The 15,620-nt window shown below is 39.9% G+C and overlaps 1 protein-coding gene across 1 annotated transcript in view; it reads right to left on the bottom strand.

Moving 5' to 3' along the window:
• Positions 1-13,685, bottom strand: part of AASS (aminoadipate-semialdehyde synthase) — a 29,663-nt gene extending 15,978 nt beyond the window's left edge. The window contains exons 1-13 of the mRNA XM_009332272.1: positions 13,471-13,685; positions 12,152-12,328; positions 11,413-11,497; positions 10,577-10,644; positions 10,317-10,463; positions 9,211-9,289; positions 8,996-9,123; positions 8,681-8,829; positions 7,361-7,483; positions 7,096-7,207; positions 6,506-6,565; positions 6,345-6,412; positions 2,312-2,433 (exon numbers count right to left, since the gene is read on the bottom strand). Of these exons, the coding sequence (XP_009330547.1) occupies positions 2,312-2,433; positions 6,345-6,412; positions 6,506-6,565; positions 7,096-7,207; positions 7,361-7,483; positions 8,681-8,829; positions 8,996-9,123; positions 9,211-9,289; positions 10,317-10,463; positions 10,577-10,644; positions 11,413-11,497; positions 12,152-12,328; positions 13,471-13,683 (1,531 nt within the window). The 5' untranslated portion in view covers positions 13,684-13,685. The remainder of the gene's footprint in view (positions 1-2,311; positions 2,434-6,344; positions 6,413-6,505; positions 6,566-7,095; positions 7,208-7,360; positions 7,484-8,680; positions 8,830-8,995; positions 9,124-9,210; positions 9,290-10,316; positions 10,464-10,576; positions 10,645-11,412; positions 11,498-12,151; positions 12,329-13,470) is intronic.
• Between the last annotated feature and the right edge of the window lie 1,935 nt (positions 13,686-15,620).

Here is a 15,620-nt window from a genome sequence, read left to right as displayed (position 1 = left end):
GAAAAACAATCATTTTCAATTAGCGCGACAATTTATCTTGAGGCCTAACATATTTTAGGTCACTATGCAGTACATATTTTCTCCCGGTTTTAAAAACGGTCACTTCTCTAACCTGGCCAAATAAATGCAGAGGTGAAGTATTCAATCAGTTTGTGATGGTAGTAGCTATTCCTGCAAAAGCACAGACTACTTCACTGAAAAGCAAGAAGCTGACTAGAAGTCCAGGAGGGCAAAAAGTCCAAAGAGGAAAATTTGTTTTTCTTTTTCAGGCTGTGCTTGGTTTAAGCGAGACAGGAAAACCTTAACTGGTTTTAAAGTCTTGATGAACATGCAGGTTCAACAGCGCTAACAGATTTAGTAAACAAACACATGCCCAGAAAAGCTTACCCCATCCCTCATTCCTCGTAGCCATAAATCTGGTTAAAAAAGAAATCCTTCAAAACTCTGCTTCAGTACATTTTAACAGAATTCCTATTTATAGCCAAGAGCAGCTTAATAGCTTAAAACAAAAACAATTCACATCATTCACCATTTTTAACATAACAAAGATAAAAACATTGAGCTTTTGCTTAGGCCAAATATGACTAAAAGGCCCCAGATTCCATCTGACTGGTTTCAATATTTACCTATGGCTTAGTCCTACCAATCCTGTATATGCTGATATTATCACTAAAAGGGAGAAATCCAGTCTCTGCCTGCCTCCACTTATTCCTTCCTATTATCTTGCTCCTACTGCCATCAGCACTTACCATTATAAGGAAAGCAGAACTGAAAAAGAGATCCAGGTTAAAGCAACCAGTATTTGCCACATCTGACTGAAAGTGAATTGTTTTCCTGTCCCGGCTCACCATGCTGCCAGCACAAGGATGGCAATGGGAACACAGCCAGGAGAAAGGAGTGGGCAAGGAAGGCAGCAGGTGGGGCACAGGCTTACGGAGAATTAAAAGCATCTGTGCCTCTAACTTTGGGCCTTATTTCCTTATGGCCTTTCCAAAGTCAATGGGAAATAAACATGGCCAGAGGGTGATTCTCCGTACCCTACTAATCAACTTGTGCTGATAGAAAAGAGCTAGGCAAAATCACCTACAAATTCGAACAAAAAAAGAAGTTGATTACATGAAGGTCTCCCTATTAACATTTTCGTCATTCGGATTTAAAGTGGTGTAGCCTAACAGTAGGGAACCAAATATGGCACTGCAATGTGCATTTTATGCTTTCTTCATCTACCTTGCCTGCTGTCAAATATTAGACAAGTAACATCTTTGTGTCTCTTTCCTTCTGAGCTTTTTTTTGTGCGTGCTGTAGAAACTGCATGTTTTTAAGCTACCCAGATAAGAAGCACCTCCTGTGTTTGCACAGTGCTTGGCAAAACAGATCTTCCAGTTCACCTGGTTTCCCTTACTGCTACTGTATTGAAGGGACTAGATGCAGCCTCCGTACCGATGAGGAGATGGACACCGCACATTGCAGTAATCCTTCCCTGTTCACCGCATCAGGCAGTGCTAATTACAAGGGTGCAGCTTCCTTAGAGTTCCCCTCTTCTTCCTAGTAAATCTTCTCCCAGGGGTTAAAAGTCCTACGGTTATCATGACAAAGGGTAGCAAAAGCAGGCAGGTATGAAAGTAGCATGAGGGGAAAAAAACAAACCAAAGCAACAACAACAAAAGTCAACAGAAATACAATGGTAAGTTTTAAAGGAAACTGCCTCCCAGCAAAGTATCTTGCAGGCAACGCAGCCTGGGTTTTAAATCTGAAATCACAGAATCAGGGTAAAGTCAACATCAAGGGTACAGAAAGGTGTTTTTGAGATGCCCAGCCTGAAATATGCTACAGATAAAACCAAAACAAAGGAATAAACAAGCAGGCATGTGGGGTTGATGGGAAGGTCAGGGTCTAAAGGTTTACCACCACAGTACTGGTTACAACAACAGCAGAGGCTTCACTCATACAGATGTCTGTAAAAACAATTTCATCTTCTTGTTGTTTGAGGCTGAAAACACAGCCAAGCACCAGCAGAAGTGACTGACTAGCTACAAAACCAATCCCAAGCCCAAAGCAGGTTAGAAGGAAAAATACTTCTAATTTCCCTATAGGTTACACGTGCAAACAGCAAACTTTGCATGTGACTATGTCATTTTCAAATTATATAAACTTAAAATGCTCAGAAAGCTACAAAATGTTTTTCTGCTGTGCATAATAGCAAAGATTTTCTTCGTCAGATCGATTTATTACTATGAGAAAGGTTCTGCCACGCTAGCAGGTTTAAATAAGAGGTAATTTTTCAATGAAAAACAAGCAAAGTCTTACATACCAACTGTGATGTCAACGTTGGAATCTCTAGTGAGATATTCAAGTACAGGGCCAGAAACATAGCCAGAGCCGAGCAACAAAACCCTCTTCTTATTACCCATCTTCAGTGACTGAGCGTATTCCCTAGGAGGTGTTGCAGGCAAGATTAAAAACCACACAGAAGAAGGAAACTGTAAGCTGCTAAAGCTACCAGAATAAGTATGTTTTAGTAAGTCTACAAACCAAGAGCTCTATTCAGACCAAGAGTCAAGTTCCTGGCTATCTAATCCAAGACTCGGCAGTCGCTGTCTAGTACTGCTTCCATTCTTCTGCTGCAAAACTCCTGGTTTCTTTCCTCTAATACAAACATGATTAAATCCATCAACATCTCCACTGCTTCTCCAACTGCTACTGGCTGTTCAACAATTTTTTCCTCAGTTGTCATTATATTTTTCCCAATGGCCAAATTACTGTAACCTGATCATTTGAGGACCGCCAAGCTGTCTATGTCATGTTGGGTTGTCAGAAAGGGATTCCAGGCTCTGCCTTGCTCCCTTTACATCACACGTAACTGTTAAAGTACACAAAACCACACTGGTGAAAGCATATTTTAGGTAAGTTATATTAGGTTCATATTAGTCCATCATAGGAACATGATAGTCAATAAAAGTCAAATAAAAGTTAATGCTCAAATAGGAAATCCTGTTTGCAGACAAGAACTCAGATTTGAAAACCATCACAGAGTGTTTCAACCAAGCTTCTACTACTCTCCTAAATAAATTTAAGAAGTAGCTCTCCTGTTGACTTTCAACATAAAATGTATTCACATCAGATTTTGCATTTCTTTTTGCCAAGCAGAATAACGTAGTTCAGCAGTTGTTTAAATATGCTCTCATAAATGTATAAATTACAGTAGGAAAACACATTTTGGTTGTTTACAATTATTTTTCCTTTTAGCTTAAATTTGCTTAAATTAAGTTGTAAAATTAGGATTGTAACACTGTTTGTCTAAAGTATCATCACTATGCAGATAAAAACTACTTACCAAATAAAAAAAAAAATTCTTAAAGCTCTTTTTATTGTTGAAGAAAAGGAAGCTGTTCATCGCCCTATTGTTTAACCTAATTAATGGAGATTGAGGTTTAGCTTTTCTTATTCCGTATCCTGAAAACAAATTTCAATAAATAGGTAGGACCTTCGAAGATACAGACTTATGGGAAACTTCATAAGCATATAAGCAAGTTTCTCGATTTCCCTTTTATCTACTGAGAGTTTACACAGGCATATACTGCATTGCGGATTATGCCACAGGAAGAATCCTGACCTCTAGCTGACAAGCTCATGTCCACTTTGCTTAAAGCTATTGTCCTTAGAAGAGGACTAACCACATGTCTACTAAATAATGTTTGGTTCAGACCTTTTTAGGGCTCCACATGGCATCCATAAGTCAATTTTTGGTTTTTTTTTCAGTTCAAAAATGGCCATAATAATGAAGGATGGTGTTGCAGCCTGCCAGAGCAACACCTAATAGCATGACAAGAAGAATGGTATTGCATGACCTAAAGCGTGGCACGAAGTACCTGAGTACATTTGGGGGAACAAGGCCTCAAGCAATAGCGTTGAAAGACTATCCTGAATGAAGAGAGTTAAATCAATACCAAATACATCTATATCATCTGTCTGAAGCACATTCCAGCCTACTAACTGTGTCTGAGTATTTGTAAAGCTTGAATTACTCTCAAAAATTCCAGATGTTCCATCCTCCCTTCCTCCACTTTCAGGCTTAATTAAAATTTTTTAAAAAGTCATTCTTTTCAATTCATTAAATCTGAATGGGATGTACCAATGTATCACCTCTCTGATCTAAATTATTACTATAGATTACTGTACATTTTGACCTTCATACAAGTTTTACAGATTTTATTTTTTTTAAAGTTAAATCATGATTTAATCCATTCACAGAAAGCCTCCTAAGCCCACCATATCCTTTCATATGACAAACCCAAGGACCTTCCTCCTACTACTATCAATTCTAATAGAACATCATCTTCCACAGCTACACCTTCATGGGCAAGGGAAGAGAAAGAATTCCTCCCCACCCCTTACTTATAGGGAGCAACAGTGGTACACAGGAGCTTGAAGCAACAGTGTTGATGAAGGGGAGACTTCCTATATGAAAGCAAGCTGGATTTTGCGATCAAACTTCTTATCGTATTTATTACAAACTTTTCCAGTGTCTAGAATGAGGTCACACTTGGGTCAAACATAGCATGTCTGCTCTAGGACAGGCACAAACATGAGCTGCCAAATGACCCATCGAGAGTGGGAACAGAATCTATACAGTCCCAGAAAAGAACATTTCAGATTATGCCTATTCTCTACATACAAGTTTAAATAATTGTTATGTTAATCTACGAACAAATAACAGTAATACTTAGAGGTCCACATTGTTAATGGGATATGCCATTGCAGCTGTGGATGAGGAACCGGTAGCAGGTATGAAGCAAGTGAAGGTGAAAAGATGGAGATAATTTCAGTAAATCAAACTGCTTCTGCATTCTGATGACCCCCAAGACAGTTCAGTTCATATAGCCTGGCTATCCTGTAGTCTGAAATGTACATGTACATCCAAAAGGTGTAAGTCTAAATAGAGCCCTCAGAAACTAAACTAGACACAGCATAATACTTTGTTAAAGTAATAACACAAGCCACGTAATTACTACAGGCTCTAAACAAGAGCCTATCTCTAGCTAAACCATCACACTTTAAGCAGGAAAATCCCTGCTTTCATTTGCATTATCTCCAAAGTTTGCAAAGTGAAGGAGGGTATTGTTAGCAGGTCATGCTTTTCTGACAGCTAAGTGAGCAACACCAATGAACATCACATGCAACACACAGGTCAGCAGAAGTTACCAAAAATCTACCCGCAAAAACCCCCTTGGGAATGAAGTCTCCAGATTCTCAGGGTAGTTCGCACAAGACCATGCAAGCGATTATGGAGAAAGCAAAAAAACCAGACCATCGTGCTGTGTGAGGAATAAGAAAATTTGTTACTGAGACAGCCTCTTGAGGTGGTCTACCAAACAGCACACAACAAAAATCACTGCGAGCTGAAGTCTTTGAGAGGCAAACAGCATGTTACTTTGCGTGGAAAATGCACCTATAGTTCATCATGCACAAGTGCATAACCAGAAGTCCCAAAGTTGCAAAGGAAATTGGAGAAGTTTGGCATGCAAAAGTCAACTCACTATGCTTTTAGTGCATAGCACGTGCAGTGCTTGTGGTCAGACCAATTGCAACTTTTATATGATGTATAGTGCAGCTGGCACTGACCATGAACATGAAGTCAGAGGTACCCACTTAATGTCAAATTAACATTTTTCGTAGGTAAACTATAGGTGTTTGTTAATAATAGGGAGCAAGGAGAAGGGAAGGGATACCCAGGTTATTTACACGTTTGTTAGCTTAATCCACTCAATGCTACTTCTTTCGTGTTACCACTGGCTGATAACTGCCGAGATAGGGTATGGATGAAGTGGTAGCTAAAGCTGTAGCTGCAGAAGTGTAATGAAAAGTCTGAGAGTCTCACAGAGGCTCCTGAATACATCCAGCCACAGAACAATGCTATACAGCACAGCACTTGAGCCATACTAGAGGAAACTAGATTCAAGGTATATTAGAGAGCCTTTTCCTTTCAGCCATTCCTTTCAAAGAAGGACTGTAATGTTATATCCATTTTAAAAGGGCAAGGAGTAACAGAATAATACCGGCATGTGGCTGTTTTCTGCCTCTGGTAAAATAGTCCTCATAACATAAGAAAGAGAAAAATGACCACTTTCTCAACTCCAATATAAGTTACTAACAGCACATGTTAATGATTTAGGCAATGTGCATGAAGAAAGGAGGAAATCATCGAGCTAGGAGACATTTAGACACAGTGCAATATAGTATTCCACCAAAACTCAAGAATAAATAAATGCAAGACGGAAGATAGAATGCAGACAAGTTTTTTTTTAAATCCTGAACCAAACAAACTTTAAGAACCTATACATTACCTGCTCTCCCTCAATTTCTGGATATATTCATACTTAGCTGTCAGTGAGCCATTGGATGCAATCACTGCCTAGAAATACATGAAACAAATTTTGAGGGTTGTTTGTACCTGTACATTTTAAAGCAGAGGAAGACAAGCAGAGCACCAAATTGCAAAACTTACATCTCGAACAATAGATGAGTAATTCTGGCTTTCAAGAGGTTCTGAGCCTTCTGATAACAGCTATGGAGATAAGTTATTTGAAATCAGGTCATTTTATTTCCCATAATTTTTTTCAGAGTAAAATATCAAGATCTTAAGCAACATTTAAATGTACACAACAATACCAGTATCTTGTAGAGCTGAAATTCTCCTGGCCCTGATCAGTGTCATTTGACTTTTATGAAAATACAGGAATTCAGACAGCAGTCTGATTGTGAGCAATTGTTGAGTCCCCCAAGAAAATCAGATTTAGACATCCACTGCAGGGTCCAGGAGCAATGAACTACCTGCCAGAGCCTGTTTCCTGCCTACAGAAAGTGTTCTTGACAAATCCCTAAGGCATCCAGGTCACTAATGTCTCGTTCACATGTTGCTTTTTGAAAGTATTCCCTCAAGACTTAGAAAACTTTTTATTATTTTTTTTTAAGTACAAAGTCAGTTATGTTCTACAGCAGATTCCTTTTGAATGTATACAGGAGACCAGAAAAGCAACAAACATGCAGACCAAAGTCCAAGTCTTTTACCTTCTCGTTGGACACATAAGACCTTACCATCTCTTCAATATACGGGAAAAGCATATCGCCGAAGTACTCTGTTGCTTCTATAGGAAGCTGTGCTGGCAGATTGTCAATGGAACACATCAGAATCCCAGAGCCCTCAACACTGAAAGAGAGAACATACCTCTTCTAAACTACTTCTCCCTCAGTACCTGAAAGGTACCACCTTTCAGAAGTGTTTTAAATACATGATTTTTCAATATAATGTTTCACCGTACAAATTATGGAGGAAAGCAATAAAAATTAAAGGCTCTCCCACCTGTCATGAATAATATGCTGGTCAGCATCATACATACAAAATGGACTGTCAATTGTTGTACACTCCGTCATAAATTCTATAGATCCTCCAGTGTCTGCTGAGATGTCACATATTGCCAGAAGTCTAAAGCGATTAAATAAAAAAGGGAAAGGAATAAAGCATTACCCAAATTAATAAGGAACATAGGTATAAGAGATCACAAGTGAACAGGAAATAAAAAAAACGTGAGAAGATCTATCAGGCTTGTAGTTTCACTCATCTTAACCAATTTAGAAGTCACACAACACAAACAATGACCTCCAGAAACATAATGGAAATCTGGCCCTACTGTAGTCATAAGATTTCCACTCACATCAACAGGATCCGTATTTCATGCGTAACTTCTCAAAGACCAGGAGAATCCACTCATCCATCATTTTTTCTCCGTACTCCATGTACTTCCAACACCTCCCATTCATTATCCATCTACCAATTCCCCTGAGCTGTCACTGAGCAGTCTGCGCTAGAATAACTTCATCATCCTAAAGGGACGCCTAAAGAGGTGGCTGCCTCCTTTCAGTTCACAGACGGCTGGCACAGGTGGAGCATTCATTAGCGTAACTCACAACCTCTGGCTCCACTCAAGGTTAACACTTAAATTCTTTATTTGTCAAGTGAGAGAAAGAAAGGTATCAAGAGTGGGCAGAGAAGAGACAAACACCTGCTTCCTCACCAGGATACACTGCCATATCCATCCCCAGGCCAGTCTCTCAGAGAACTATTACACAGGGCTATTAGAGAAAGGGTGGCTCCTACCCTCAGTCAAAGGAGACTAACACTGGCTTTGCGCCCCATGTTCTATCCTTAAAGCTATTCAGGTTTGTGAAGCATTCCCACTGCCTGCTGCAGAAATCAGAGGTGTTAAAGAACAGTTATTGAACTTGTAGAAGCCAAATGACAGGGTAGGAAGAACTTAACCAACAAACTCTGCTCAGGCATAGAAACTTCTAGCAATAATGGTGCAGTAGGTACGTTTCCCAGATGTCACACTGTTTGTATTGGATTCTGCACAAGGATCAATGGCAGAACTACCTTTGCAGAAAGACAGCCAATACCTGTCAACCATTTGTACTGTGATGTTTTCAAAAACTCCAAACTGTGAAAACAAGACTGCAAAGCACAGAAGAACGGAAGCAGAATCAATGGGGCATTTTGCAACATGCAAGAGGAACAACATAAGAAACAGAATCATTTGGTAGATACTGCGGTGAAACTACCTAACATTATGACTTAATCATTATGGTGCCACAGAATTGTTACAAGTGAGCTGAGGTGTCTTACTTGTGTGGTAACTCAGGACAGCCCTCCGTTGCACCAGCAGCAGATCTAACTGGCACCAGCAGCTTCTGAGCATCCTGTCGACTTAACAAGCGAGGAGTATGTTGTTCCCAGTATATGCCATTAATTAAACAAGTTGTGTAGGGTGCAATCTGCAAAGGAAGTTACAGATGCCTGATGTTCTCATCTAGTACTTGCTGAAAGCGCCTGGTCTAGTGTTTCAAATGAATGCTCTCTCAATTGATGGATATGCAAAGGTGTAGTAACTACCAACACTCTGTAGAAAACCTTTCATAAAAGAACAGAAGAGATGCTCACATCGGTGCTAAAGCGAGAAGTGTAAAGTTCTGGATGTTTATCATAGTCTACTGGATCATATAGTCCATCACGTTTCCTTACAAGATGATGGTGACGACTTAACACTGTCCCATAGACTTTTCTGAGGTCTGAGGTTAAAAAAAAAAATAAATTAGATGTTATACTTGGACAAAAAGGGTTCCAGTGTTTTCAATCACTTTATTGTCACAGCATACCTCCAGATCTGGAAACTTCCTTTAACTCATGTGGTTCCACAAACTCACATGGGAGGGCATTGAACATTTCTTGAGCACCCTGTAAACCATGAATTAGGATTCAGAATGAGCAGAGAATATAAAGGCAGTGTAACACTGCTCATTTGGTGTGTGAAAACAAATATAAAAATATCACGCACAACTTGACAGTCCTGCCAGAGAACATCTTCAGAGATGTACAAACTGTTTCACACATACCCCCGCTTATCCAAAACAAAGCTGCCTGGGCTCTGTGTACAAGGAATTTACATCATTCCCCATTACCGCAGTGCGCCTGACCCACAGTCCAATGTCTGGTTTATATTTCTAATGGCAGAGCTGCGAGGCCTCAACTCAGCCACAATAGATGGTTTTGCTGCCACTCTGAGCAGCAGTTTCTCTTTAGGGAAACTGAAGCCACTCCCTCACCAACCAGGCTGTTCTAAAGGCAAAGAACTTCAAGATGACTTTCCCAATGAGCTGTGATCATAGAACACAGGCCTTTCAGACACGCCTGACACTACCTTTATATTTCTTTTGTGCAGAAAGCGCATTTACATAGGCAGTGATTTCACTTTATAACTGGAGCCTAGTTAACTGATCTTTGTTGCCAAAACTAGCAGTAAGCCTTTTCCCTATGCCGTAGAAAATAGCTCCAAAGTCCAGCACTTGTAAGCCAAGTCAACGCTATAAAAACAGATACAAAAACTCAGCAAATATTAGAAAAAATAATTCTTTCCCCCACACTTTAATGAGGTGATTCAACAAACCTTGTGAGCCCAGAGTCAACAGAGGGGAGAGAGGGAGACAAAAATCATGCAGATGGGAAAGGAGAGAGGAGCAGTAAGACTTAACCCATTTTTCGTGGTAAGAAGTTAGCGTGGTCAGCCTTGTCAGGCATGATCTCATCTTAAAGGCATTAGTTTAGGGTACTTAAAAATTCTTACCGGCAAAGGAAAACCTGAAGTCCAAGCAAACAAAAGGAACCCATCAACCCATTTAACCTGATATGTGTCAAATGCCAACAAGTTCTATTAAAAATAATATAGCATTTTATCTAGACAGAATTTATAAGACAGAATTCTTACCTTAGAAACGTTACCAGTGCCTGTAAACACAAATGTTAAGGGCCCAACTGACTTTGGCATCAATCCCAGTGAAATTTCATACCCAGCATCCCGTACTGCCTGCACAGCCTGACTGCTATTCCTGTAGTTATGTGCCATCCCAATGTGCTGAAATCAAAGGCACAGAACCATCAGGATATTTTCCATATTCAAATACAGATAATTAGCAGATGCTCGAATGTCATTTTGCTAAAGAAAAATACATACACATCTACTCTTACCATGAAGGGAGTGTGATGTCCCAGGGCTAAAAATCGTAATCCCAATCCATGTAGAATGTTGATCATTCCTGTTGTTAAAAAAAAAAAGAAAAATCAGACCATCAGTGTTAATTATGAATATGCACAGTTAGAAACTGCAGAGACTGACTGAAGTCTAAAATCACCCTGGATATTTTTGCCTGTGTTTTAATACTAATACTTTACTTCTAAAGAAAGTCTACATAAAACCAGGGAAGGAGAAATTCGATAGCAGGCCATGACCTTAAACCTGCTCTTGGCCCACATTATGTATTTCAGCACTATTTAATACTTGGATATCCTTTTATGAGATGCATCCACATCACCAGATTCCAAAGAAGAAGATAATAAAGAGAGTCTCCTGAAGAAACAGAGTTGAAGTTCAGTAGAAAGGAATGAGAACCCAGTAGAAAGGAATGAGAACCATGCCTCACAAAAATCAGTGTAAATGGATAACAGAGTGACAAACAGATGTTGTTCAAACTTGCAGGACTGACATCAGCCATTTCTTTCAAAAGCCTATTCAGTTGATCTCTTGATATTTAGCCTGCCTCAGATTAGTTGAATAGACAAACGGAACTTCAAGACAACATAAAATAGTAGATTTGCTAGGAATCCACAAGACTATATGACATGTAGTCTCATCAAAAGCAGGGAGCACAAAATAGAATGGATAAAAGCTCTTAAAAGCAAGAGTTAAAAATGCAGTTAAAAACGCATTGCAAGCCTCAACTTGTCTACTTTCAGGAAACGTAGACAACCAGAAGTATTACAAGATGTTACTTGTTGCAAGCCTGCCTTTACGTTATGCACTATACCTGCTACACCAGCCCACTTTCCAAAGGCCACAACTCGCATTCCTTTATGATCAACCATTTTTTCATAGTCAAACAGTCGAATTTCCTGAAAATACATAGCAAACTGAGTATTAAAATTTTCAGTGAATGCAGTCAGTGGCATGTTGCTCTCCTAGGAACTACCTTTTCATATGCCTTTGTCATCCTTCGTGATAGAGGCTGATGGGCATATATGAGGAAGGCAAATAATTCACAACAAGATGCAAGTATAAAAATAAAAACCTAAAGGTTGCATTGGGTTCTTGTTTTAAAGAGCCTATGCACTGCCCGTGCACTCTTGGCAGAGCTCCCCAACATGCCATTCCAGTTGCGGCAGACCCATTCACATCCTCTGCCAAGAGGCTGCTCATTTCTGAGTGAACTGGCTGCCTCCCTCTGTGACGACCAATACGCACTCTAGCTTAGTAACTTTCCAACAAGCCTTCATGCTCACACAGCATGAACCTCTCTTGAGCATACCACGCTCGCAACTCATCTGACTTACGCACGTAAACAGAGCAGCACTGCAAGCACGAGGTCCTCTGAGCAAGAAATACTCAGCTCCAGGAAAGGAAATGGAAAACAGTCCTCATTAGCTACCTACAAATATGCATGCTGAAAGTAACCATACTATGCAGCAAGCTTTCCATCGCGCTTCATCATTAAGTTCAGTTTCCACCCCATGCTAACAGCCAATTGTCTTCACTATGACAAAATTTACCTGTCTTAGAATCTCATCCAAAAGGGGCATGTTTGCCTCTTGGGCTTTAATAGTGTGAGAGAAGAAGGCATAGTTCTTTTTAGGGATTAATTTGTCCTCTGGAGGTCTCTTCACACCTACTATCAGAGAAGCCTCGGAAATATCTTCTTGAATAATGCCACCTGCTTTGATGTAATCCTATGAAAGAGAAAAATCAAAGGAAATTTTTCTGGTTTTTTTCATATTCAGATCTCAGCACATAAGCAGCTAGAACAGAGGACAAACAGATAATTCTACAAAGCAGAAACAAGTTACTGCATGTGATACATTCATAAACCTCTTTATCAAAAGGGATATCAAATATCAAACTGAATTTCCAAGCTAATATCCTATTATACAAGGCCAAAACATAATTATGTGTTAGTAAAATCCTTCATCTTAAATTCACAGACTACAAAAAGGATATTTTACAACATTTAAAGTATCTTATAGTATTGCAGTAATGAACAGTCCTTTGTAATGTGTTGAAATACTTGGAAATAAGTTTAGAGAAATCTGACAGATTAATCTGAAGACTGATGACATGATTTTATAAAATTGTATAAGACTAAGTCCAAGCTGAAGAGCAACTTCTAAAAGAATGTTTTTCCATATTAAAATTTATTTTTGTTCTCCCTTATCTCAAAAACATATTGAAATTCCAGCTTTCAGTATCGTAGTTGTGTACCTAATGTGATCTGCGTTGGTGAAAACCAGCACTGTGCCTTAATTAAAAGGTGATATGTGCAAGTGATCACTAATTCCCTACTTATGTTTCAATTTTTATCTGTTGGCTCAGATACCTTACAGCAGAGTATTACTGCTGCTACAAGAACTGTAAAAGCTCTCAGTCCTGAAGCTCACAGCATTAAAGAAAAAAACCCTCTCATTTTACATGAGGAATGGGATTGAAGAAGGAATGGGATTCACCAGATTCATCCTTCCTCTTTTTTTTTAAATATGCTTATTTTTAGAGTGTTGCCTCCATACAAACAGAAGACAAAACCACTAATGTTAAATGAATTCCCAAGTTTCTACTTCAAGAGCACCTAGAACTTCTTCAGATGAAAGGGCAAGAAATCAATAAAAACAACTCCAAAAAGCCACCAGTGTGCCAACATTACATTAAAAGGCTAAACAAACTACTCCTTTTTCTCTCCACTAGGACACAATGACTCCTCCTTTAACAACAAAATTAATAATACGTTTTCTCATGTAAATCCTTTGAATATTATTTTTCCTGTACTATGGTTAATAACTGAACTATGGTTTTGCTTATCTAACTCAAAATGGGACCTTACCTTCTCATGGATGGCTCTCCGGTTTGACGGCTGTACCAAGACCTTGTATCCCATCTGTGTCAATTCCTTAACATGCTTTGGTGCTAGAGGTGCTCTTCTTTCCCATGCATTAACATCTTCTCTCCTGATTGCCAGCACAGACTTTCGATGATGCCAACACTTAGCGTGATGGAATGCACACCTACCATTTGTGTGACTAAAGGCTCGGAGCATGGTAAAGCCTGATGGCAGCAAAGACAAAGTAGTAAAATAATACATGTATATGTATGCTTCAAACATTGTTTATGCAAAAGTTCTGGTCTCCTTTAACATCTGCTGTAAAACACAAACCAGATACTTTATACTCTAGTAAAACCCTACTTCTGTGAGACATGAATTTACTTTCAGCGTACTTTGTTCCATCTCAGTTTGGTGGGGACAAATTGTTTGCACTACTGTAAAGGAAGGCTTTTAATGTGTTCAATGTACCAAGTTTTTAATTACACAGCTTAAAAAGAATGCTGGAAACTTAAAGATACCAATTAAATTCATTTGCCAGCATAAACACGCAAAGACCAAGCACTTATCAAAGCTTGCATCAAGAACAGTAAGAAGTAACAAACACACAGAAAGAAAGTGGAACACAGGCTATAAAGCAAGCGGTTGATTAAAAGAGAAAGCCAAATATGTAAGACCAATGCTAAGTATTTTTACATAACTAATTCTTACACAAGCTGAAAATGGAAGATAAGGACAAGACCTTAGCTACTGCTTAGCAGTCAGCATATGTATGGCCAGGAGGGGCAGGTTTTCTTCCTAATCAAAATTTTATGCAAAGTGGAAAAGCTTCATTAGGACAGACTCCCACTGCAGAGGATTATCCCTTTATTTTCTCTCTCCTCCTCTTCACTCCCAGTGAAGCATATATGCCACTGCTTAGCCCTGCTGTGAACGGCAAGGGCTCTGCACAGGTCCAGCACCAAATAACTAGAAGCCTAAGGACTTCAGATATTTATGTGATTAAAAGATGTGGATCTCAAAGATAGAGGCTTCAAAGACGTGAACTTTGTTTCCACAGCAATTTTAACCTGATAATTACATGAATCTCTGCATCCGAATCACTTGGAAAATCCTGTTTGTCCTCATGCCTCAATGTTGTAAAATCTCTATAGGCCTAAAGCCTTAAGAGGTCCTATTTAACTCCAGGCTTGGAGTTTTCCAGGCAGAAGAACTAGCACACGAAGGAAGGCATGAACAGAAGCACACAGTCCTCTACTTTAGCTCCAAGTGTGGTCTTCCTACCATCGCTAGATTTGTCCAGCAGCAGAAGTTACTGTACAGAAGTTGGAGTTACTTTATGACACTGCTCTTCAGCATGCTAAGAGGATCCTCAGAGAGCATGTCGGTACCTCTCAAAAATAGAGGAAGTCTCGTCACACAATGTCACTGCTACTGCACACTAAAATATAACGATAAGAGCAGTTCATGCCAATGCGCTGTACCTCATACCCAAGCCTGCAGCGAAGCAAATTTCCCTCACACAGAGGAGTCCTACAAGAAGAAAAATGCCGCTTTCAAGAGGGAGTGAGCCGCCCTGCACTTACAGCATGTGAGGGGGAATCAGGGCCGTAAGCAAACACTCCATGTGACCTCTGGCAGGCCAGAAGTTCATACGCATGCCTCCCTGTGTATGCTCAGGCTTAGCCACAGAGATACTGATATCCTGTTATAAAGGTGAAAGTAACTTTAGAATTCAAAGCCTGCAGACCTGATGAATCCTCTCCTCCCTCCACAGCACCCCGGCTGAGCGAGGGAGCCAAACGGCATCGGTTCTTCGCCACCTATGCTGTGGGGGCTGTTCCACACAACTTTGAGTTTCACTGAGACTAAAATAGCGCTGAGCAATATAGCAAAGGCAAAAAAAAAAAAATAACTGCAACGCATTTAATTACAGCACACAATTTGAGTATGATCCTATTTCTAGAGTGAGTTGCATACACTTATACGGGCAACATGTGCCTCCACTTACTACTTGAGACCCAGCTAAACTAAAGCGCCCGGCGCTGCCAGCGTGTTTCGCCCCCCTGACCCGGCGGCTCACAGGCCCCCTCCAGCCTCCCGCGAGGAGGGAGGACGACGCGCAGAAGGAAAAAAAAAATCCCCGTTAAGAG

Source organism: Pygoscelis adeliae, unplaced genomic scaffold, assembly GCF_000699105.1.
Source record: "Pygoscelis adeliae isolate BGI_AS28 unplaced genomic scaffold, ASM69910v1 Scaffold9, whole genome shotgun sequence".
NCBI classification, from domain to species: domain Eukaryota; kingdom Metazoa; phylum Chordata; class Aves; order Sphenisciformes; family Spheniscidae; genus Pygoscelis; species Pygoscelis adeliae.
This window is presented reverse-complemented; position numbering and strand designations above follow the sequence as displayed.